Raw genomic sequence first — 23,525 nt, forward strand, 5'->3', positions numbered from 1 at the left:
CTCCTTGAGGTGTGAGTTTCAGGCTCTCTGCCCAGACAGAGGAGCTCTGCCATACAAGAGGGTTATCTCAGAGGTGCTGCACGTGTCCCCCTCCATTCCCCATCTTTCCTCTCTTTCCTCCCGTCTTGAGAGACCATGCAATGAACAGCCAAGGGCACTTGCCAAAGGCTTTCTTTCTTGGGGACCGTCAGTCAGATTATGCAGTAGACACCGCGTTTTGCCCCTGTGTTGCTGAAATGTAGATGAACCCACGTCACCTGGAGCTGAGAACTGCCTGATGACTTCTCTGCAGGAGACCAAAGACCTGATTTTAGCTACCAGGTTTGAGGTGAAGCATTTGATCCACCTGATGGCAAAAGTGGAAGAACAAGCCCACCAAAGCCCAGCTTTTCCGTAGCGAACTGAGAAAACAGCCGTATTCTTCTCACGTTTGGGGACTGGCATTTCGGTGTCGAGTTCAATGCTTGGATTTCAGCATCACTTTGGCATCGTCTTGCTGGGATTTTATTGGGGTTGAAAGGCAGAGCTTGTGAGTGTTTTATTAGCTGTTCCCTTCCCTTTGAAGAGAACATCTATTGTTTATTAGTTTAAGAGAAGTACAAAGGATATATTGAGTTCTTGTTTAATAACTTCCCTCAGTGCTCCAACACAGTGGCGGCTTAATCCCAGCACAGGGTCTTTTCCAGAATGGAAGAGGATCACAAAACAGTGGGAATGTGTTCAGACAAAACCCATGCAAACCTCCATCTCCCTGGGCAAAGGCAACAGGCAGGAGAAACCTGAGGCAGGCAATGGTGGCAAAGGGGCTGTGGATGCAGATGGTGGGGGCTTGCCTGGGAGGGTGGACCAGCATCAGGGCAAAACATGGCCATGTGGAGTGTCAGATTTGGCTAATAGCTGGCAGTGTACAAAACCATGTCCAGGTCTCCTCGTGGATAATTCACAAGCAGAAATAAATGTCCTAGGGACATTTATTATATACTTAAACAAGGGAAGTTTAGATTGGATCTAAGGAGGAAATTCTTTCCTGTTAGGGTGGTGAGGCACTGGAATGGGTTGCCCAGGGAGGTTGTGAGTGCTCCATCCCTGGCAGTGTTCAAGGCCAGGTTGGATGAAGCCTTGGGTGGGATGGTTTAGTGTGAGGTGTCCCTGCCCATGGCAGGGGGGTTGGAACTGGACGATCTTGAGGTCCTTTCCAACCCTAACTGTTCTGTTCTGTTCTAGTCTATTCTATTCTATTCTATTCTATTCTATTCTATTCTATTCTATTCTATTCATATATATATATAAGGACATATAACAAGGAGAGCTGGGCACTCACCTTGTTGTTTCCATCACATGTATCTTGTGTATGTCGCCACATTAAAAGGAACGTGAGAACTCAGCTGTCCGCATGCGCACAGTGCAGGCGTCTCTATCAAATCCAAGGAAAATGAGCTGTGAAGAGCTATTAGAAAAGGAATGCTTTACAGAGGGAAGAAAACCAGCATTAAAAAGACATTCAGCAAGCACTTCTCTTGGGCTGGTTATGTTTTACAATGCATTTGTTATGGGAGGGATGAAGCTGGACCCAAGGTATTAATCCCAACCAGAGGGAGGGTATTCAGCTGGGAAATATCTTCCTACCTGCCAAGCCTCCCCCAGCCTTTCAAAAGGCTGCTGTTTCCCCATCACGCACTTGGCTGTAGCTGGACTCTGTGTCTCAAGGGGTCTGTGATCTTCTATTTCTCAGCAGGGTTTAATCTTTAAATCCCTTTCCTTTGCAGAGGGAGGAAGAGGGGAGAAATGACGGTGCTCGTGAGAAGGGCCACGATGAAGGAACTCATGGAGGGATGCAGGATGAAGCCAGCCTCGGTAATGGCTCCCAGGCTCCTGTAAGGTTGTGCTGGGTCTTGCTGGCTGGCTCCTTTGCATCTCCTGCACCCAATTCGCTGCTGCAGTGTGGCAGCACGTCAGGCTGGTCCCAACACCAGTGCTCCTGGAAACACCCAGAGGTGGTGCTCTGATGGCCCCAACATCCTCCATTCGGCACATAGACTTACCCGGGAATAGGAGCGACACCTCAATCCCAGCATCCTCGGAACAGAGGCTGGATGGAGCATCTGGGCTGGGGGTAAGCATTTGGAGGAGAAACTGGGGGTAAGGAGGGCTTACAGGGTTTGAAGGAAAACGTTGATTTTGGCCCAGGGTTTTAATGTCTTTGATCCATCTGGTGAAGCTGTAGCAGGCCCGTTAGATACCAGCTCAAGAATCAGTTTAATCCGCAGTCTCCTTCAGCCCTCTGAAAAGGTCTCCTGGTAAAGGTGCCTCACCAGGGCGTTGGTGGGATAAACGGTTGAATCCTTATGGAAAAAGAAGGGGGATATTGTCTTGTCTGATATCTGACTGCTGATTAAAATGCATCCCAGCGCTGTGGAGGGCTTGCACCATCAGGGCAGTCCGTGGGCCAGCAGAGGCTGGGCTCTCCCCGTTAGCTGTGTGCCACACTACCCCTCATTGGCACATCTTACAAACTGGCTTTGATGCCCTCGGCTGCAGCAGCTGCTCATCAGACACCGGGTACCAGCCTCCTGAGCCCTGCCTGGACCTTCAGAGAGCTCCATCACAAGCATCTCCACTGAACGTCCTGCACAACTCTCTGAGGGGCGGTGCAGAGAGCTAAAGGGGGCATTTCTTTGAGTGGTTCCCCATTAAATGCCTTCCATACCGCCCCAACTGCCTTTGTGCCCTCCAGCCCACCAAGTTAATCCACATTTGGCCCAGCTGCAGCCGGTGCAGGAAGAAGACTTTGTGCAAAATGAATGCTGACTGTCCCCACAAGTGTGAGCCAAGGATGCAGGTTTGCTCCTGCAGGGGCTCAGAAGATGCTAACCTGAGGCATGGAGGAGAAGAAGAAGCCTCAAAGCTTCCAGCAGGTAACACTGGGCTGTAGCTGCTCTGCCTCTGTGGGTACCTTTGTGGGGCTCAAAACCTGGCCATGCCAACTAATAAATAACCACGGGTTTGGAGATTTGGCTAAGCTCTTTAAGTCCACAGAGGCTGTGGATAAAAGAGCTGTAGCTCCCCACAGGCAGGCTTGAGATTAGCTTCGTCATTTGTGCTTGGGGGGTGCTGCCTGTTTAATAAACCAGCATGATTTAATGGTGTTGTTTTCATACAGGGAAGAAGGAAACAAGTCATTGATCCTTTACTCACAAAGAGGTAGCTTTTCAGCCTCCCTGTAATACCAGCAATGATTTTTCAATATATAATGATTTAAATAAAGGGATAAGGACAGTTTGCCGTCCTTTGAGCATCCTCGGCAGCCCGTTTTATTTTCATAGGAGCACACCATTTACATTATAGAACTGTAGAAGGGCTGCACGGGGTCAGACAAAGCCCTGTGCCATTTCTCCCCGTGGCTGTCTCCTCCACTGCCCACTGTAACTCACCACAGCCCTTGAAGCAAACACGTTACCCACTGAGCAAGCCCGTTGCTGCTGTGCATCAGCCCACTGGCGGCTCCGGAGGAGACGGCAACACCGGCACCAGCATCTCTGCCATCTGTTGCTTTGGTTCTCACTGAGCAAACCCGGGTCTTGGATGTGCCTTTGTGTGTCTTGAAGGTGTCCTTCAGCACGGGAGGGCCCTGCTCATGCTGGATTCAGACATAGGAGCAGGGAGGTGGAAACCAGATCCGCGCTTACCTGTTTAACATAGGCACGGCCTAAGCCGCTTTCCACCACCAGCCAGGAAGCCTGCGGGAGGGGGTGAGATTGAATTTCAGCCTCCTCCGTGTCAAGCTGGAGCCGCAAGCACTGACCCTGCTCTGTACATCCTGCAGAGTAACCCAGCAGGTCCGGTTCGCCGCACACGCAGGAGGCAGCCCTGTCTCAGCTCTGATTCAAGGCACGGTGGACAGGTAGCATCTGGTTCCTGCAGCCAGTGGTCCGCACGGAACGAAAGAGGCGGATATCAAGGCCATGGCTTTGCACAAACACAGAAATCGCTTTGTTGCCCGTGTCCATGCGATGCCTGCGTCGACACCTCCGCTCCCACCGCGCCAGGTCTCAAATCTACCAGCCCGGCAGGTGCCTGCTTTCCCCCTTCCTCTGCCCCTCAGCATCCAAATGTTCCCTGTTTCCAAGCCCCGTGTGAGGGAAGGCAAAGAGGAGGGTGAAAGCAATGATACAGACAGTGCGGGGCTGCTCTGTGGAGTGCGCAAGGGGCAGCTCCAGCACGCAGGGCCAGGGAAGTGATGATGCTGCAGGCACAGGAAGTGTCAGTCGCTGCTGAGAGCAGTCAAAATGCCTGAGGAAAACGAGGTTGTTCAGAAGGACAAGTGCCAAAGCAGCACCAGATGGGAGAGGCAGGGAAGGACTTAGGAGCCTTTCCCCCTGCACAGCCCCTGGGGCACAAAGCCAAGCTGCGCGCCCCAATGCCACCGGCAGAGAAGTGCGTGGGTTTGGGGTGCTTCTTTTTCCACCTCTTGAACTGTGATCAGGCTTGAGAAGTCCATGCCCAGCTGAAGCAGAGACAGCTCCCACTGTGTTGCTTGTTTCCCATTTTCTGGAAAAGGAGGAGAAATAAAGGCAGGGAAGGGAGTGCAGTTGAGGTATGGTGCTCTTGTATGGCCCTAAGTGCTGGCTTCTTCCACCACCACTGTGCTCCCCAAATATCAGCTGCCTCCAAGCATCCCTGGCACATGCAGAACACTCGCTGTGCACCGCACCAGTGGGGTATGGAAACAGAGACCTTGCATAGGGCAATGGTGATGATCCAGAGCATGGGGCTGCAGAGAAGCCCCTGTGCAAGGCTGATCAGTGGGATGCTGCTGCAGAGCCTGGGTTAGGTACCCCGGTGTGGTGGCAGGGAGGCTGGTTTCCAGCACCCGGCAGCAAGGGCAGATGGGTGCTGTATCGCCTGGTCCCACAGAGGTGATGGCACCACAGGTTATGGTCAGGGTGGTGTAATTTTGGCTGCAGCCCGGAGTTTGGGGCGAGCCTCATCACTGCAGGGACCACAGCGGAGGCGTTTGGCTCAGGTTTCTCATCTTGTGATAAAAATACCTGCGTTAGCCAGGGAAGGCTGAGTCTCTGAGGACACCTCAAGATCACAAGCGATAAGCTCAGATTCGTTACCTTACTGCTTTCTTCTTCCACATCTGCTCACGCAAGCTGCCCGCTGTCAGCGCTCTGTTCTTCCCTCTTCTTTCTTTACCCAAGTCCCTCCAAAGGAAGATTAAGCAGCCGGACTTTCTGATGTCCTAATCCTGCTTTTGTGGAGCAGAAAGCAGGACAAATACCACCTCACTGCTGCTATCAAAAGGCTTGCTTGAGCACAGCCGAAGTACACGGCTCCCAGGTGATGCCAGCATCTCCACAGAGCCCACGGGGGTCTTTGGTGACGGGGGACTGGTGGCAGCTCGTGCCCCAAACTGCCCCTGTGAAACAACAGGCCTGGCCCCAGCATTGCCCCAGCGGGTAGAGATGGACCTCATCTGCCCCATGAGTTGTCTCCTCTCTATGGACAACGCCAGGCAGGACCACACTGGCTGATTTCACACAGTTGTTGCCCATCTAAGCCTAAATTCCTGTCTGAGACAAGGCTGATGATGGAGGCTGCATTTCTTGCCCTGCAGTCGCCCTCAGCCAGGGTCTATCAAGTCTTCAATGTTGTTTGCTCAGGAACATTTATGTTTGATTAGACCTGGCCACGGATAACAGCAGAGCTGTGGAATGGCAGCCCAAGGGTTTCCCTAAGCCTTCGGACCACAGCAAAGTGGCTGGGTAGGTGAACGGGTCTTGTTCCACCAAGGCATCCCCCCCCAGCCTGCCCCAAAGTCCCCTCTCAGCTCAGCACTGGAGCTCAGCTGTGCTGCGTCAGTGATGGTTTCCTGTCTGTTTCTGGCATGGGATTGGCAAGGTAACGTCCTGGCCAGCTCCCCCAGCCTCATCCCCGAGCCGGGAGCACTGAGACCACTTGCCAGCACTTTTCCATAGCTGAAGCCTCCCCAATGGACTGACATTGGCCCTTCCACTTCATCCTCCCCTCAGGCACCAGCTCTGCTGTGAAACCAGCCTTTGGTGGAAGCATGGGCAGGAGGATGCTGTTCAAATCAGTCCCGAGTGCTCTCCAGCACAGGGCTTGCAGTACCCAGGGGCTGCATGGAGAAAGCAAGCCCCGGCTTCCCTTCTGCTGTTTGCTCTGCAGGTAAAGGGTTTTGTTCGGTCTGCTCAACCACAGGAACCACTTCTCTTAGTGCTGGGGCTAGCTAGGAGGGGCTGAAGGCACACCAGGAGCTCCCAGCATGGGGTGACCTTCCATATAGCTCCTCCAGGCTAGGAAAACAACCGAGTTTGCAAGCTTATGCCCTCAGGGAAGGCTCTTCCTCAGGCCTCTGTGGTGGAGCGGGGATGGAATGGGCTGCTCACCCTTTGCCACCGGCTCCCTGCCTATGGCAGTGAATAGCTCGCCTGTGCCAACGCTGGTGCCTGTGCCAGTAGAGGAGAGCAGGCTTCTGCGGCTCCTCTCCCCATATGCTATGGCATATGTGTACGTGTTTAAGGTTTCTGAGACCAGTGAGGGTTGCTAAAGGTCCTGGACACCTTCAGGCTTTTTATCTGAGGTGAGGAAGAAGCAGTGCAAGCTACCCCATCTAAACCCTCCATCTGGACCCCAACCATTCGGAGGACCCAAAGCCAACCTCCCTTACCCCACAGCTGAGGATGGCAAGGATGCAGGGATGGGGACAGAGCTGCGGGAAGGGATGGAGAAAGGAAGAGCACCGAGGGTGTGCAAACCCATCATGAGCTGGGCAGGGCCCTGGCAGCACCAGACAGAGGTTACCAGCCAGATGTGACAACCAGATGTGAGCAGCATCTCAGCGGTGGAAGCAGGGATGGAAAAGAGGTCTCTGCACCCTTAGCTTTCACCTTCAACTCAAATGACCAGGAGGAACTCTTCACGTACACCTGCCTGTGGGTCTGTGCACGTGATGCCAGGTTTCAATTGCCTTAAACTGAATTTAGTCACCACTTCCCTGCTCCCAGACTGTGGGCAAGGAGCAGAACTGGCAGATGCTGGGGAACTGAATAAAAACCATTAAAGGAGATTTGTCCCAATTGTGGCAAATCTCAGCCTCCTCGTATCCTGGTGGCACCTAGATGCGCTTCCTAGGAGCCCAAACCTTCTGCTCAGCTGTTTCAGGAAAGGCCAAGGCCATAAACCCCATATTGTTCATGTACACAAAGAGCCCTGGGATGTAGCTCGCCTTTCTTACTCTAGAGCTTTTTCTGACGCAGCCAGAGAGGGGCAATGGAAGCTGAACACGTGCGAATATACAGCCGCACTTGCAGCGCAGCCCGTATCTGCCGGCCTCCTCCTGCGTTAAATTCTTCCCTGCTCCAAGATGGCCCAAAATCAAATCCTATAGAGCAAAACTCACCCAAAAAGAAAGAAGAGGCAGTCCCACGCCTGCTTGAGCAGAAAGCTTCGCCAGCAACAGCATCAAGCTGTGGTAGCCCCACCAGGGAAGTACCCCCTGCATGGACATGTCCCATCCCACTTCCGTGCAGAGCCAGCACTCATGTTGTCTTTGGGCTCCTCTCTAGCCCTGTTTTGAAACCCCTTTCTGAAGGCATCACCACACTCTGCCACCTCCAGACAGGCAGGGAAAGGTCAGGAAGCCCACAATGCCCAGTTAACACTCCTGTGGGCTGAAATACTGCTTTCTGGTATCAGTCAAGGAACCCCACAGGTTTAAATCAAAGACCTTCTGTCTATCTAAGATAAAAGAACATCTACGCCCTTTCTCCCCATCGCCTCTCCTGCTGCATGCTCGTGGCATGAACCCTCCAGGAGCACAAACATCACGCATTACAGCCTCCCATCCCAAAGGAGGGAAAATGGTGAGTCCAACTGCCTAAACTGGAGACTGGCCAGGGACAGGGACCGGGTGCCTCATGTGGCGTCCAAACGCAAGCTGCAGATGGGAGCTGGAAGCACACGCGCTGCCTATCGCCATGCCTGGGGACACAAGCACCGTTCTGCCTGCTGGCTGGCAGCGGGGGTCCCCCACACTTCACAACTACACTCGGGAGACGCTTCCAGCCCTTCTCAGGGCCTGCAAGGGAGTTAGGGAGCTAATGATGCTCTGGAAATCTGCTGGTCCAGAGATGAAACTTTAAAGATGCTCTTGGCAAGCGTGGGGGACAGACAGCCTGTCGAGCCAATGCCAGCTGCTGGAGACGGCACTCAGAGACAAGAGATCCACGGCGCCCGTTAAATCAGCGTTTCTCAGTCATCCCTGCACTCAAAATACCTGCTCCGAAGCCTGAAAACCTGAGCTCACGCCTGGGGCGACAGAGACCTCAGACACATGTCACAGGCACAGCTCCTCCCATCGCTAGGGATGCTTCGTTTTCCCCAGGTTCCGGGTCTCGTCTCCCCCATTTGCCTTAACTGACAGCTAATTACCGTTCCAGAGGTAATTGCTGGAAGAGCCACATGGGATCCATAAAGTGCTGATGCTGGGGATTTTTCTCCCAAAGAGTCAAAAGAAGGGAGAAGCCCTATACATTATCGTCGTTGCTATTGATATGACGATCACTGCTGCAACAGCAATCAAAAAGTCACCAAATTAGCTTGCAGGAAGGACAAGGTTATCATCCCTGGAGCCGTTTACAAGTCTAAGAGGGTTTTAATTGGGAGGGAATAATGTGTTCACAAGCTGTAATGAGAGAGATACAGACAAAACCCAAACATAAGGGGAGGGAAGGAGGAGGGAGGTGAAGCCTCCATGAAGGGACTATTTAGGGAGCAGCCACAGCCAGGGCAGCAGATCTGGGGGGGGCTCAGCCCTTCCATGCTCTTGCACACATCGGTTATCTAATGAGCCATTCCTTAAGCTCCAGTGATGCTGCTGCTTATGTAATAAATTCAATGATCTTCCCTTTACTGGTCATTAATCTGCTTCGTTTCCGGGCAATTTTATACTCTTTTGATAAAGTGTTTGCCTGACTGCTTGGAAGAAACAATGTCGAAAGCTGCACCTTAGGCGTTCGCCCAGCTAATGAAGAAAATCCATCACGAGCAGAGTTTATCTATCGCTTTGCTGCATGTAAATAAAACATCAGGCTAATTTACTTCCATTAATCCTCAAGGCCCCCACTACAGCGATAGTCCTGTGTTGGAGAGGCCTTTTTTCTTTCCTTTTCCACATAAATATTTAAGCGAGTGCTGAAAGCAGAAATAAATTGCTTTCTAAAAGCCAGATTATTTTTATATCCAGTGATTTAACAATACATTTGGGTTTACTCGCTAGCTCTTGCCTCCCATACTTCCCCTGAGCAGCACGGGGATGCTTGAGTGGGTTTTGTCAAGCATCTTGCGGGGTCTGGGTCACCTGCGAGTACCACACCACTGGTGTTGTCCCCCAGTGTGGGGGGGTGTTCCATGGGTGCTCAGGCTGCTGCAGAGGCTGTTGATGTCCTGTGGCCAAAATGGGCAGCTCAAGAAGTGGTCCTTAAATGCAAGAAAAAGGCGTTTGGTTTTGGAGGGTGAGGCCAGCGGAGCACTGGAGCAGGCAGCCTTGGGGGGTTAAGAACAGGCTGAAGAGGAGCTGTGTGCCTGAGGGGGGGCCTGGGTGATGTCTGTGTGCATGGCAGGGGATGCATGCAGATGCACATGTGCATGAGGGATGTGTATGCAAGCATGTGTATCTGTGTGCATATGCAGGTCCATCTGTGCAGAAGGGTGTGTGAGGGCAAGGGTGTGTGCATGCACGCATGCGGCTGGGGTGATGCGCATGAGTTTGCGTGCATGCATGTGCGTGTGTTCAGCTGGTTTGAGACACTTTGGCCCCTGCCTGCTTTCCCCCAGCCCTATTTGCTGCCAGGTGAAGGGTTGTGGGCAGCCAGATGGGATCCCCGTGCCACTGGGATCACTGTGGAAAGAAACACCTTCCTCCTCATGAAGCCCTGGGAGGATGCATGCCCATGCTCTCAAACACTATTCCACAGGCACTGGCAGTGAGCAGCACATTCCCACTGTGCCAAGGGTTTGCACAAGGATACTGCAGGGATGCCCTTCTGCAAGGAGCCACGATGGGACCGCTGCTTGGTCCATGGCCTTTTTCAGGTACCCGAATTCAGCAGGAGCTGTGGTGATGCCCGCTGGAGTCTGGTTAAAGCAGGATCATTGCTGAGGTCAGCTCTAGTTTGTTGAGCATGGTACCGAGTGAATTTTGTAACTACAGTCTAAAACCATGAAAACAGGTTTATCATAGGAAATACAACACATTCATAGCTGGAGCAAACTGAACCCAACACTGCACGGTAAAGGCTGGCATACGGGGTTGCTCCAAACCCCTGTGACAACAGCTCAGAGCCTGTGCGCTCTGCTGGCTACACTGACAAGGCCATGGAAGAAATGCCTAATTAAAGGAGATTAATGATCAGTCCCAGCAAGATCATGGCTTTTGCGTCTCTCATTTATCCGTACATGGCTCTTTGTTTAAGCAACAGTGGTTTTTATGCGCATCATAACTGCTGACAGATGCTCCTGTATGCGTTTAGCTGGCAAACTTATACCTAAGGAAATGCAAAAATCCCCATTACCTTGTGCAATGTCGAGGTCGAGCAGCAGCACCCAGAGCCGAGTCAGAAGCTGTTGCTCCAGCACAGCATTTCCACCGCTTTGGCCACCACACAGTGCCCCACCTTCTCGCTTCTTGCTGAGATCTTCGCTTATACGGGATGCAAACCTTCCTTTTAACGACATTCCTTACTTTAATCAGAAAAAACAAGGCTATGACTGACGCTACACATCCTCACTGCTGCCCTTGCTACCACACAGCTCGGCACAGTCTGTTTTCTGGATTTAACTATGTTACGGTTAGCCTCCTTTATCCCCATAAGACCATGCCTGGGCACGGCTTTTCATAGGACCCAAGAAGAGGGGAGATTTAGGTTAGATATAAAGAAGTTCTTTACTGTGAGGCTGGTGAGACCCTGGCACAGGGTGCCCAGAGAAGCTGTGGTTCTGTGCTTTTCTCCTCCATGCTTAAGGCTGAGCTCAAGTCCCAGTAATGGATCTCCAGGATGTGGGCTTTAGCGGGGTTTCCTCGACCGTCCTCCATCCCACGGCATGTCAAACAGGGTGATAACTCATGGGATGGATCACAGAATCACACAGAATCCCAAGGGTTGGAAGGGACCTCAAAAGATCATCTAGTCCAACCCCCCCACAAGAGCAGGGTAACCTACAGTACATCACACAGGAACTTGTCCAGGCGGGCCTTGAATATCTCCAGTGTAGGAGACTCCACAACCCCCCTGGGCAACCTGTTCCAGTGCTCTGTCACTCTTACAGTAAAGAAGTTCTTCCTGATGTTAACGTGGAACTTCCTATGCTCCAGTTTACACCCATTGCCCCTTGATGGAGTGCTGGGGAAAGCTTTCCCTGGCTAACTGGAGAGCAGGACTCCAGGATGATGCTGGTGGTGCTCTGGACACTGATTTCCTGCAGTGCTGAGTGCCAATGCATTCTGAGAGCACTCGCTCTTGTTGATTCGTGCCACCCGCGCCTCGCTTCATCTTCTCTACAGCAAGAGGAGAAAGGCAAAACCCAGTAACTGCTTGTGCTTATCACCACGGGTGTTAAAGTATCCCCTTGCCGGCTCTAAAACTGACATGGTGCTGAGAGGGATGCAGCGGGGAAGGCATCAGCGCCTGCCTTTTCTTCCCCTCCCACTGCATGGGTGGCCGTGCTCTCCAAAGCTAGGGCAATGGGACAGCAGCACAGCGCCGAGTGCCCATCCTGGTCTCCCTGACTTTCCAAAGGCACAAGTGGCTTCTGGTGCCTGCATGCCATAGCTGGGGAACACTGCAGAGAGCGAGAGGCTCTGACAGAGCCCATCCCTTTGTCATTTTGCCTCCTGCTCCTGTTGCTTTTGCTCAGCCCTGACACTTGAGGACGTGCCTGGCTGGGATGCTGCTGTGCCCCACTGCTGCTGGGCAAGAGCTTAAGGGGCGACAGGAGTAGGATGGGCTCTGCTGGAGGGGCCGGGGCATTCTGCACTTGATAGCTTCTGCTGAAATAGCCTGGGTTTTGTGTGAGCTTTGGGAAGAGTATCTCACAGCCATGCCTGAAAGCAGGCAGGAGCCCTTTCCGCAAGGGGTGGGTTTGCCTTCAATCTCCTGACAGCACAGGGAAAGAGCGAGCGAGGGATTTAAGTCTTCAGATGCCACATTCAGTGGGGTGGCACCGCACATGGCACACGGTGCTCGCTGGGGACAGCACTGCGGGCTCGGTGAGGGCAGCTGCGGCGGTGGTCTGGCCTCCCGCCTGGCCCCCACTTTGGGCAGTGATTCACCCTCACGCCCAGGCACACGTCACCTCCTCCATGTGGGATGGAGAGAGCTCAGCTCCGCTGACTTGTCCCTGCTTAGAAAGCAGCCCTCTGCTTTATTCCATGCCGCTCCAGCCTCCCTGCCCGTGTTGTTTTGGAAACAGCAAAGGCATCATCCAAAAGCCCAGTGCAAGGCATGGAAAGGCTGACAGTGACTTCCCGCAACCTTGAGCAGTGATTCTCACTGCTTCTTTAACCCTTCCCAGGGTCCTATAGGCTGTTTAACTGTCTGGGCCTCTGGTGTTCAAAGCTGCTGGGGTAGGAGGTGAAGGCACCCCAAAAATCCCATGGATGTGCCCTTCCATTGAAAATCCATGCTTAGGCCATTACTTGACAACTGTTGCCCTTCTTAAGCAGCTGTGGGTTGTTTCAGGAGACGTCTGCTCCTCTTTCCTATCCCCCGTGATCCAGTCTCCTTCTCCAGGGCATCCTACCAGGAGGTGGGAAACACCTTTTGGAGACCCAAGCACCCGCACACAGCGTCCCATCACCCACAGTGAGGTACATCCATCACCGCTGGGATTGCTCCGTGCCGCAGGGGCCGGCGGTCAGCTCAGCACGGCGAGTCCCCAAACACCGTCAGGTTGTGCTCCCGGATGTGCCGCAGCAGGATGCGTGCCCGCCTGTCGATGGTCCGGAGCAGGGGCCTCAGGCCCTCGGCACCACCCTGGCTCTCCCAGAGCTCCCGGTCCACACGCAGTGATTCCAGCAGCAGGCTCTGCAACCTGCCCGACCGCAGCGTGGCCACGGCCGCCGCAGGGAAGCTGCAGCGGAGGAGCAGAACAGAGATGGAGAGAAGGGGTTAGCCAGGGGAGGATGAGCCGGGAAGAGGGCAGCAGCCAAGCAAATGTCACCCGGTGCTTCGAGGAATGCGTGTCCACCCAGAGGAGCACGGGATGAGGAGCTTCCTCCTTAAAACTCTGCCCATAACGAATGTGCAGAACAGCTCCATCAGAAACGGATCCAAACAAGCTCCAAACCAAGGGGCCTATAGTGTGCCAAAATGCCTGATAGGTGATGACACAAATAATACTAAAATACCCGATTTTTCATCATTTTTGTGCAGCTGCCATTTAGAGAGGGAGAAACAGGCTTTGGAGACTGCCTTCAGCCACGCAGAGCAGGGTGAGGAGCTACTTTCAGAGCACATGTGGTGGGTTAGGCCAGTCAGGCACATGGAGCTGCTGTCCATCCTGCATGTGCAAGCTCAGCCCTCCCTCGGGATGTGCCCCCGGCAGGGTGCACTTCACCCTTCCTACCTGTCTATGCCTTGCAGGAGCCTGAAGTTGAGCTTCTCCTCGGGGTGCTGTGGCTTGCCCGCGTTGTCAATGAACACCAGGCGGGACGGCGCGCTCCTCCGGACCTGACAGTGGGATGGGAAGAAGTCCACTTACGCAGGAAACCATCGCTGTGTGGCTTTAGGCTGATTCTTAACGCATTGAGAAACCCTGAGAGCATCTGGGAGCCAGCAGCTCCCAAAGCCCAGGTCCCTTCATGACCAGGACCTGCTACGGACCCAGCATCACCATGGGACCTGTATCCCCTTGGCTGCCGCTTCAACCCTAAGAGCATCTCCCAGGCACCTTCATCTTAGCCCCAGAGCAGCCTCTGGGGACTGAGGGACATACCAGGATGTGCACCAGGACCAGCTCCGCTGGGTTTCGGCACTTCTCATGGAGCATCTCCTCCATGCAGGGCTCGGAGGGATCGGGTTGAAATCCACAGCAGTAGCGGTCCAGGCGGTCATGAACCTGCAGGAGACACGTTGGGATGTTAGTGCCAAACTGGACATCGGGTGTCCAGGATGGGGAGGTCCAGTTTTGAACTTTCCTTGCTCCAAGGAAAATAAAAAGGACCTAAGAATCCTCAGTAGACATCAATGGAAAAGCTGCATACACCAGTGAGTGAGAAAGTGGCAGGGAAGCATTCAGAAGCTGCGCTGCCATGCAAACCCCTTTGGCTTGGAGAAGAGACAGGCTTTCCCAATGGAGTTCAGACACCTTCTGCACCTCCACTTCCACACTCCATACACGCACAGAGTTGTGCTTCCAGCTGAAACCAAGGGAAGACGTACACAGCAATGAATGTAAAGAGAACACCCAAAAGCAGCCAAGGAAACCTAGGTTTTGGAACCTCAAAAAGATGTACTTTCCTCAGGCCAAGTCCTGGTGCACTGGATGATGGGTTCGTCTGGCTGCAGTCACGTATCTGCCCTTTCATCTATCCCTACCTGAGCAGCTCTTAATGGAAAGATAAGTGGATAAAGGGAAAAGGGAAAAGGCAGTCTGTGTGTTACACAGAGCATGCTCTTTTCCTCATCAGAGCCTAAATGGCTCTAACAAATGGGTCATTAGGTCGTGCTGCTAGAACACAAATACATGAGCCACAGCTTCACCCACCTGAACTCAAACCCTATGAGAAGCTCACCTTCAGCCCCAGCTGGGACCCGCACGAAGCTCAGCCACACCAGAGCATCCCCTTGGGTCCAACAGGGTTTCCATATGTGACACAGCCTGGGATGGCTTCCCCAAGGGAAAACCTCCTTGCTCTTCCCCCCGGATGGGAAGGGGGTGCCACAGGGTATGGATGTGGCTGCAGAGCTTTGGAGTCGACGCCTTTTTTGCCCTTTGAAATGCAGGACAAAGCCACCAGCAGCTGTCCCCTTTCCACCGGGCTGTGTTTTGCCTCCATAGAGCTTTGCACCGAGAGGGGTGCTCCCCTGGGGCAAACACCAAGAGAAGCCCATACAGAAGGAGCCCAGTTTCAAGGCTAACTGAAGAAAACAACCACGGCTTCAACGGCAGCGTACAGCAGGGCTCCACGCTCGCAGCGTCTCCTTCCCCAGCCAGAGCTCTGAGAGGTTGAAGCCATTTCTGTCAGATGCTATTTCACATCCTGCTGACTTGGTGCCTCTTTGCGTGACTTTTCCGCATGGGAGGATCCCATTGGAGCCATTGAGGAAAACCACGGGTTGCCCTTGGATTTATCATTGCGCTGCTTCAGCCCCACAGAGGAAAGTTTCCTTAAACCCGGATACTTTCTCCTGGAGACTCAGCCTTTCCATTGCACTTGATGGAATTTTGGCCTGGGGAAGGGAAGGGGGTTGGTTGATTTTCTCATTTCCCTGGCTGTTTCAGCACTGCTCCGCCTCTGCCAGCCCCAGTCTGAGGCTATAAAGATTAATGGCCAGGCTTTGCCAAAGAAAAAGGAGATAGGACAAAGAGAACACAAATTTTAACAGTTTTGGGTGGGTTTTTCTTCACTCCTTTTTTTTTTGTATTTGAATACTTGCCCTTTTAGGCATTTTCCCCTCGTCTGATAACCAAAGCTGCAGCCCCAAGAGGCTTTCTTCCATAGAAACCACTTTTGCCTCCTCACAGCTGCCCTCCAAGACATGATAACTCCCTAGGATGCTGTCATAATCCCTCATAGCAGCAGGGAATGATTTTCCAGACAGAAGATTAAGCACTATTAAAGCCAAGGAGGAGCAGGAGGAGGAGGAGGAGGAGGAGGAGGAGGAGGAAGGCAGTGCCATACGAAGGTGCAGAGCTCCTGATTTCCAGCACCAGCAGCACATCCCTGGAGTTGGATCTGATGCAGAACACACTGCTTGTCCCCAGGAATGCCCCATGCCGAGCTGCTGCTGGCATCCATGTGAGGCAGAGCCAATACAGCTGTGATGGGAGAAAGCTCATCCATGTAAGACCAGAGCTGCTTCATCCAAAACCTGCCTGTGTTTCCCCTGCAAGTCCCAAGCATGGACCATGATTGCTTCTGCACAAAGCTCTGCTGCTCCCTGTTAATGAGTAAAAACTTACCCCCAAAGCCCTATGCTACCCCACAGAGGAGCCCAGTCACACAAAGCAGGCATGCAGGGTGGCACAGCCAGAGGGATGGATGTCTCCGTCACCCCAGCCCTACCTGAAGGAGGAAGTCGAAGAGGGCCAGGCGGCTCCACTCGCCACGTGGGATGCTGGAGCAGGGAGCATCCCCAGCTGCTTGCATTGGCCCATGGGGCCGCAGCATCTCCTGGTACTGCAGCCACCCCAGGGCACAGGAGTTCTGGTCGTTGTTGGCATCCTCCAGGTGCTGGAGGTCAGGCGCCCACCAGATGATGGGTCGCAGGGAGCCGTCGGTGTAGCTGTAGGGCAGGAGGTGGCTGGTGAAGCGCCGGGCCACTGCTGGCAGGCTGCGGTTCAGCCCCAGCACCCTGTCCAAGTGGAAAGCCAGCACCTCGTAGAGGTCCCTGGGGCGCTTGATGAGCCCACAGCGTCCGTCCTGGCAGTCCCTTTCTGGCGAGCTGTCCCCTTCAGCATCCCCTACGGCCCGCAGTGCCACTCGCAGGACCTGCCCATGCGCTGGGATGCGGGTTTTGGACACCACCCGCCCACTGGCCAGGAGCCGCATCTTCTGGAGGTCATCAGCAGAGAGCCATGGGGGAGCATCCCCTGCTGCCCCCCGCCGCCGCCTCCTGCCCCGGCCATGGGGCTGGTCCTGCCGCAGGCGAGGGGAGGGTACAGGGACCCTTCCACTGGGGGCTCGGCCCCTGGATAGGGGGGCAGCTGCCTCCCGCCATGGGGCTGGGGAGGACGACGCTGGCAGTGGGTGTGGGGAGTGATGTGGGGGGGGGGGAAGGCGGGCAAGGGCCAGCAGGGCCAGGGCCAGCAGCACCGCGAGGGCTGCTGGGGCAGGGGGCTTCAGCGCCGTCCTTCTCCATGGTCGCTGCACCTGTAGGGAAAGGGAGAGCGTTACCAGGGGTCCTCTTGGGGTTCTATGGGCAAGGTTGTCCACACCGCAAGCAGAGCTGTCAATAAGCTTGATGGGGTTCCTTTTGTGCTAGAAATCAGCTGCAGTCCTTTCAGAAGCCAGTGAGAACATGGGCAGACCCACGACAGACGTTGCCGTGCCTGCAGCACTGATGTACAGGACAACCTTAGAGCAATGAATTCTTCATGGTCAAATATTTTGCTTTAAAGACTCAAGAAATGAACAAGATTAAAAAAACCTTGACCAAACCGGAGCAGATTCCTGGCTGGATGCGAACATTTCCCAGTTCCTAAGAGATTTTTATCTTCAGACCTTACCCTGGGTACCCTCAGTGCTTCCTATCCCGGCTGCACACTGAACCGGTAACCTGGATCCCCATGGCTTCCTTTGCAGGGCATCTCAACGCGTGCTGAGACACAGCCTCTGGAGCAATACCCATCATTGCACCCGGCAAACCCAGGCAGCTCCAAGTGCCGGTCAGGAGCTGTGACAGCCTAGAACGCAAACTGCTCTTTCTAAAACCTAAAATATTCTGTTGCCCTGCACTAAGGATCCGCCTTTAGACAAGCACTACCACGTTGTGATGTACGAGGCTAATAAAAACTATAGGCTGGAAAGGCAGTTGTGAGCAAATACCGTGCATGTTTCCTGCGTCGCTAACCTCCTGTCTCCCCTTTGGCTGAAAGCAATCCCATGCACACAGCACCGGAGCACAGGATCCTCCCTTTCAGGGTGAGGTGGAGGGAAGAGATGGGGCAGCACCCAGGGAACCTCCCAGCCCAATCCCATCCCCAGACCACAGCTGTGCCCGTGCCACATCCAGCCAGGCTTGGGCTGGAGCAGCAAAAGGTACCTTGGTGCTGCTTCTCTGCTTTACAAGAGGCATTTCCAAGTGGCTCGAAGCCACTCTGGAAGGCAAGGGAACGTCCAAGTGGATACGTTTTTCTGCTATTATTTATTTTGGAAGCAGAAGTGTGTCCATGGCAGACACAGCGGGACAACACGGTGCCAGAGGAGGGGTAGGAGATTGCTTGTGAGAGGAAAAGCCTGGAAAAAAGGAGCTGAAAAGCGAGGGAGGGATGGGAGGGAGGCGAGAGCCAGCAGCCAGGACTTCCAGAAAGGAGCCCAGTGAGCAGAAGCGCTTCCAGCCACGGGGCTTTTCGGATTGCAGGTTCCTGCTGGCTGCAGGGACCCGCCACCAGCACGACTCCAGCCCCAAGAGGAGCTGCCCCAGGCACCTCGAGCACGTGAGCCCCTTCGTAAACTGCTCCAGCACGATCCTAAAATCCATCAGGTTTCATGCCCCACCGCAGGGAGGCTGCCCCAGGTGGCCCCATGGTGAGGAGCCGCATCCCTCCCAAAGGCACTCCATCAGCCAAGGTGACGAAGAGGAGCCACAAAGCCACCAACTCACTGGCAGCAGCCATGGGGGTTTTCCTCCAAGGACTGAGCAGATTTACTGCCGTTTACAAGAACGAGTGATGGTGCGTTTGGAGTGATTCAGCTGTACCGCTCTCAGGTTACTGTTTCTCTCCCAGAAATGCAATATAATGCAGCAAAATACATCCTCCGGGGTGAATTCTGCACTCGCCCATGGCCAACACTGGACTCTGCCTCTTACAGGGCTTTGGGACCTGCCAGGGCACCCCCTGATTTAGCTCTTCCTTAAACCCCAAAGTGAAAAGGAGTTAGTCCAGGGTGAGTGTGTTCAGAGAGTGATGTCCTGTCCCAGTGACTGCCTTAGGCCCCTTTCTGGTCAGGGGGTGAGCATGAGCAGCCCCAAGGGGCAGCAGGACTTCTGCCAAGTGGCTGGTTGCAATGCTCCACTTGGGTGGGATAACGGTTTGTTATGGAACCGCAGCCAACACCAACCAACACAGGCAGCACCCGAGCTCAGCTGTCCAAAACCTTCGTGGCCTGGATTTCAAGCAAGTCTTGCAGAATGCAGACACAAGCTTCTTCCCAAGCACGCCCAATCCAGGTCTGGCATCCTGAGCAAGAGCTTAGGGGAGGTGCAATGTCTAAATCCTAGTTTAAGCACAGTAAAATAACACTGCGGGTAAAAACGACAGATCCTGATATCTATACTCCTTTCAAGTCACCACTGTAAGTGCTTCACTGTCCCCTCCAATCTCAAAGCAGGCTGCATTCGCTGCAGTGACATCTATGGAGTTAATCTCCATGGGCAGGGTTAACTAAATCTCAGTCCTCCCATCTGCATCCAGCCAAGTTCCCTTCCCAATTCATGCTTCCATGGGCAACCTTTTCCAGTGCCTCCCCCATCGAACCCCTTTGAGGGACCCACACCACTCACACCAAAACCACCCACAGCCCAATTCTGCACCGAGGATTCGCAGGGCGGTCATTGCTGTTACCCACCTGACAACAACCTTTTGGTCACTTACCCCATCTGGTCACTTACCCCATCCCTGGGCATGCAAAGAGCCTAAAAAATCCAAGTATCCTGGCAGGGGCCGCGCAGGAGCCATTTGGAAAACCTTGGGAATACTGCAGGAAAACTCCTTTTTAATCCACAGCTGGAGAGCAGTGGGGCTGGCAATGACGGCCGGGGGTTTAATGTCAAGTCAGCTTACGGTCCAAGTGGTTAAGGAATCATTATTGTCCAAACCCACCCTGCCTTTTCTGACAGGGCTTCCCTGCCACATCAACAATAAGAAGAAAGAAGCAAAGTCCAAGGACAGCCCCTGTGTTATTGCAGACAGTCGATACTGCAAATAACCTAATGGTTGAACACCGCACACATAAAGCTGTATTTACAAGCCCAGGATAAAGACTTTTTCCATTGAGATTTTCTCTGAGCTCACGCTGTAAGAAAAAAATGCTGCAGTTTAAGCTATGGCTTCCATTCAGCCCCAAATGCAAACCATACGTAGAGCCCTGCTTCGCCACTCTGACACACTGACGGTACAGCATGTCTTCACCAGAAATCAGGTCCGTATCCCAGTGGGAAAGCTACAGCCAAAGCCCATAAAAAGGCTTAAGAGAGGTCCTGCTTGTTCCAGGATGCCAATAAGTAAATCATGTATATCCTCGCTCATCAGGGGGACATACAGCATGAATGGCTCCTGAAGGCACAGAGGAGAGCCTGTGCAGCCTGGCCATCTGGGATAAAGCTGTGGTCAGGGGGTGGGGTTATCCTTGACATTGTATTCCCGGGATGCCTGAACCTTGGCAGAATGTGGAGCAGAGACGCCTGTTTTCAATTTCTTTTCAAAGTGCATCAAATTGGCTTTGTTGAGCTTGAAATGAAAGAAAAACAAACCCCAACCTTCATTATCCGGGAATGCAAGAGAAACAGCCCTAAACCCAGAAAGATGCCCTGGAAATACGTGGCTTTTAAAATGGGAATTGATCCCTGCTTTCCTCTGGTATCTAAAAGAGTGCCCCTGCCCCTGCACCAGCACTGCCAGACCTCTCCAGCAGTAAATCCCACCATCCCAGTGAGGTGCCCAAGCGGAGCCAGGAAGCCTTGGCCATGGCCATGTCCCTCTTGGCCTCTCGAGCTCAGAGGACTTTGCCAAAGGCCACCGGTGAGCGGGTTAAAAGCAGGAATGTGCCTTTACCTGGATGCACGCAGCGCATGGCATCGTTTGCACAGGAGGCGGAACACGCAGAGCTGCACTTACCCTCCCTGCACCGCGCTCGCTGCCCGCCCGTTGAACCGCAAAGCTGCCTGGGCCATAGGAGACGCAGCCCACCGTGACCAGTGTTAACAAAGAGCGCCTGAAAAGCCACTGGGAAAGCTCCTCTGGCTGCTCCCCACCTCCGGGAACGTCTCCAGAGCCTTGTGCCCAGCACGTGGTGCATCAGGGAGAGAGGCTGAGAGCTGGTGCATCAACCAGATCCGGGAGGGGAGCAGCCTCTTCCCTTTGGTGTTGTCCAGGGCATGGCACACGGGCTAAGCTCACTGCTGGGGACCCATAACCAGGCTGGGGATATAGAAGGGGACAAAAGCCCTGCCCCTCTGGATTGATTCTGGGCAAGCCTGAGCAGAAGGAAATCCTTGGCAGCGTGCGTTGCCCATCATTCAAGTGCTTAAGTACCTTCCTACATCATCCTGCTCAGGGAAGAGAGATGGCTTGCAGGGGGAATCTACGAAAGACAGCTATTAAATGATGACTGCCAGCCTCAAAGGGAGCCCTGGCTCAGAGTGGCTGCCCAGGAGGACAGGTCCACTGTTGCACCCCCAGCACATGGAACAGCACCAGGTCCCCCCTGCACCCGGATAACCACAGGGCATGAGGAACGGATGGCCCTTCACCCGGCCTCGTGATCCATCAAAGGGGCTGTAATTCCTAGCAGACCTGTACCAGCTTTGGCTGTGCTCCCCCAGACTGCATGGCAAGGAAGTGGCAGCAAACACTGGGCAATGGAAAGATGATGTCTGAGCACACGGTGCTCGGTCCTTCCCTGCAGAGTCAGCAAAGTCCTCGTAGCTGGCGCACAAACCTCCCCACCAGCATGTCCGAAACCAAAACCAAGTTAAATTGCCCAGGGCGAGACCTTATAACACACTGTACTTTGCTAAACTTCAGACAGTGTGCGAAGCCTCAAGGAGATGATTTGTAGTCTAACTGTGAGACAAGCGCGGATTGCACTAGCACAGGACAATGCTCCAGCAGCAGCGGAAAGGGGTGAAACGCTGTTGGTACCCTTCACTCTGAGCGCCGACTGTGAAGGGATGGTGTCAACACGCTTCCTTTAGCTTGTGAAATAATGCTGCCTTCGCAGTTCTTCCCTTGGGGCAGCAAACTGTAGAAACCCCGAAACCCTCGCGCTCCACAGCTCTCTAGCAATAACCTGGTGTCTTTGGCTCGAGCCTCTTGAGCCTTTTGCTCCTCAGGTGCGAGGTGCCCTCCTTCTTGCTCGATCCCCCTCACCCAGACTCACTGTTCCTGGTTTTGGGAGGTGCTTCTCTGCCCATCCACAGGGCACAGCCTCTTCCCATCCGCCCCACCATCCAAAACGCCCTTTATGAACAAAATCCTCAGCCACTGCTGGAAGCTGCTCTTAGCAATGAGAAAATCCCAGCCCTTGCGTGTAACAGTGCCCTTCCCATTGCACTGGCTGGTTACAGCTCAGTTATGGACCAAACAAGTACAGCCAAAACAAGGGCTCGTCACCCCTGCCCAGGAGGAGCCTACAGGAGCGGCAAGGCTCCCAGCATCCCAAATGTCCTGCTCAGCATCTTTACAAAGGACCTGGGATAGATGAAAGCCCTACCAGCAGGGCCTTGCTTTTCCTGTGCTGACTCTGTCCTTACCCCTAAACCTTGTGATTTTCACTGGAAAAAAGGAGAGATTCATAATTCTCCTCGCTTCCCCTCTGTAAATCTTAGAGGAATTTAATACTCAGCTCTACGAGGGATGGACAGGGAGCTTTTCATCCCGACGCAGCTCAGGACCTCTCCGGATTAATCCCAGAAGGCAACGTAAAGCACCACAAAAACAGTCTCCAGGATGCCATTCTTCTGCTTGAAGTAAGTAAACTGAAAGCTTCCAAATGCCTTATCTTTTTCCTATTTAAGTTCAGAGTCAGGATGTTTACTGCAGACTCTTAGCTGGATCTTCTACTTCCTGGTGACACATCTCCTATGAGATCGCTGGCTGTCTTGCAGGAGATGCACAGGGTTGCTCTATTGACATGTGCAAACACCTCCATCGCCTTTCACCACTAAAAGCCTTATTATGTTACGTGATATCACCCTGCACCCAAACCCTTGAGGTCACTGCAGACCCAAACCAGCACCTTCATGTTCACAGGAGACGGCGAGGATCTGGGCAGCCCGGAATACACGACTGTCCTGCTAGCATCACTAGGGAGGTCCTTCTCACCTTCCCTCCTCTCTGCTCCTTCCTCCAGCCCTCGCACCTACGTGAGACAAGCACAACCTAGAAATCCTGGCAGGGACGAAAGGAGGGTGAGCAGTGGCTTTGGGCCGCCGTTGCTCCCTTGCTGCTGTGCAGGATCCCCCCAGGTTTCCCTTTCTCCCCCTCCCCTCATCCCAGTTTCCTGGCCAGCCTTTCGCACTCGGCTCCGGAGGTTTTCAGAGCAGCTTTCCCATCTGCCTGCTGAAACAGCAAGAAGGGGGCCCCTTCCCCGGCGAAACAGATGTGGCTTGCCTTTGTGCAACATCTGTGCCTCATGCCCCCGTTCGTTTGGAACAGGCTTGCCTTTGTTCGGGAGAGGTTGTGCAGAGGATGCTTTGGAGGAGGGCAGCGGCCTGTGGCTGCACTCCTTCCCTTCAAGTCCCACACGCAAACCGGATTTCTTCTGCAAAAACCAAGCCGCTTTGTTCCCTGTAGCACTTGGGAATCGATAGCTCTGCTCCACAGGGCTTTGTTTC

At 53.7% G+C, this 23,525-nt stretch overlaps 1 protein-coding gene and 1 long non-coding RNA gene across 4 annotated transcripts; one reads left to right on the forward strand and one right to left on the reverse strand.

The window, feature by feature from the left end:
- On the forward strand, positions 1 to 3,276 carry LOC136009088 (uncharacterized). 3 transcript variants are annotated; one of them, XR_010610322.1, is made up of 4 exons: positions 1 to 328; positions 1,767 to 2,113; positions 2,735 to 2,915; positions 3,161 to 3,276. It is a non-coding gene; the product is annotated as an uncharacterized LOC136009088 (long non-coding RNA). The 3 variants fall into 3 exon arrangements; XR_010610320.1 differs by having other exon boundaries at positions 1,767 to 2,915; XR_010610321.1 differs by lacking the exon at positions 1 to 328 and adding an exon at positions 358 to 529 and having other exon boundaries at positions 1,767 to 2,915.
- Positions 3,277 to 12,929: 9,653 nt separating this feature from the next.
- Positions 12,930 to 18,585, reverse strand: GASK1A (golgi associated kinase 1A). The gene is made up of 6 exons (XM_065665845.1): positions 18,467 to 18,585; positions 18,012 to 18,066; positions 16,313 to 17,119; positions 14,020 to 14,142; positions 13,651 to 13,754; positions 12,930 to 13,155 (listed from the first exon to the last, which is right to left on the reverse strand). Exons 1-6 carry the CDS (start codon positions 18,583 to 18,585, stop codon positions 12,945 to 12,947), a joined length of 1,419 nt encoding a protein of 472 aa, XP_065521917.1. The 3' UTR covers positions 12,930 to 12,944.
- Positions 18,586 to 23,525: the final 4,940 nt, after the last annotated feature.

This window comes from Lathamus discolor, chromosome 2 (assembly GCF_037157495.1).
Source record: "Lathamus discolor isolate bLatDis1 chromosome 2, bLatDis1.hap1, whole genome shotgun sequence".
Lineage (NCBI taxonomy): Eukaryota > Metazoa > Chordata > Aves > Psittaciformes > Psittacidae > Lathamus > Lathamus discolor.

Coding starts and splice junctions, on each gene's coding strand:
- GASK1A (XM_065665845.1), bottom strand. CDS start 18,585: ATGGCTGCTGCCAGTGAGTTGGTGGCTTTGTGGCTCCTCTTCGTCACC. Junction 18,067..18,466: donor CCTGGGGCAGCCTCCCTGCG/GTGGGGCATGAA, acceptor CTTGCCTTCCAG/AGTGGCTTCGAGCCACTTGG. Junction 13,755..14,019: donor TGGTCCTGGTGCACATCCTG/GTATGTCCCTCA, acceptor TCCCACTGTCAG/GTCCGGAGGAGCGCGCCGTC.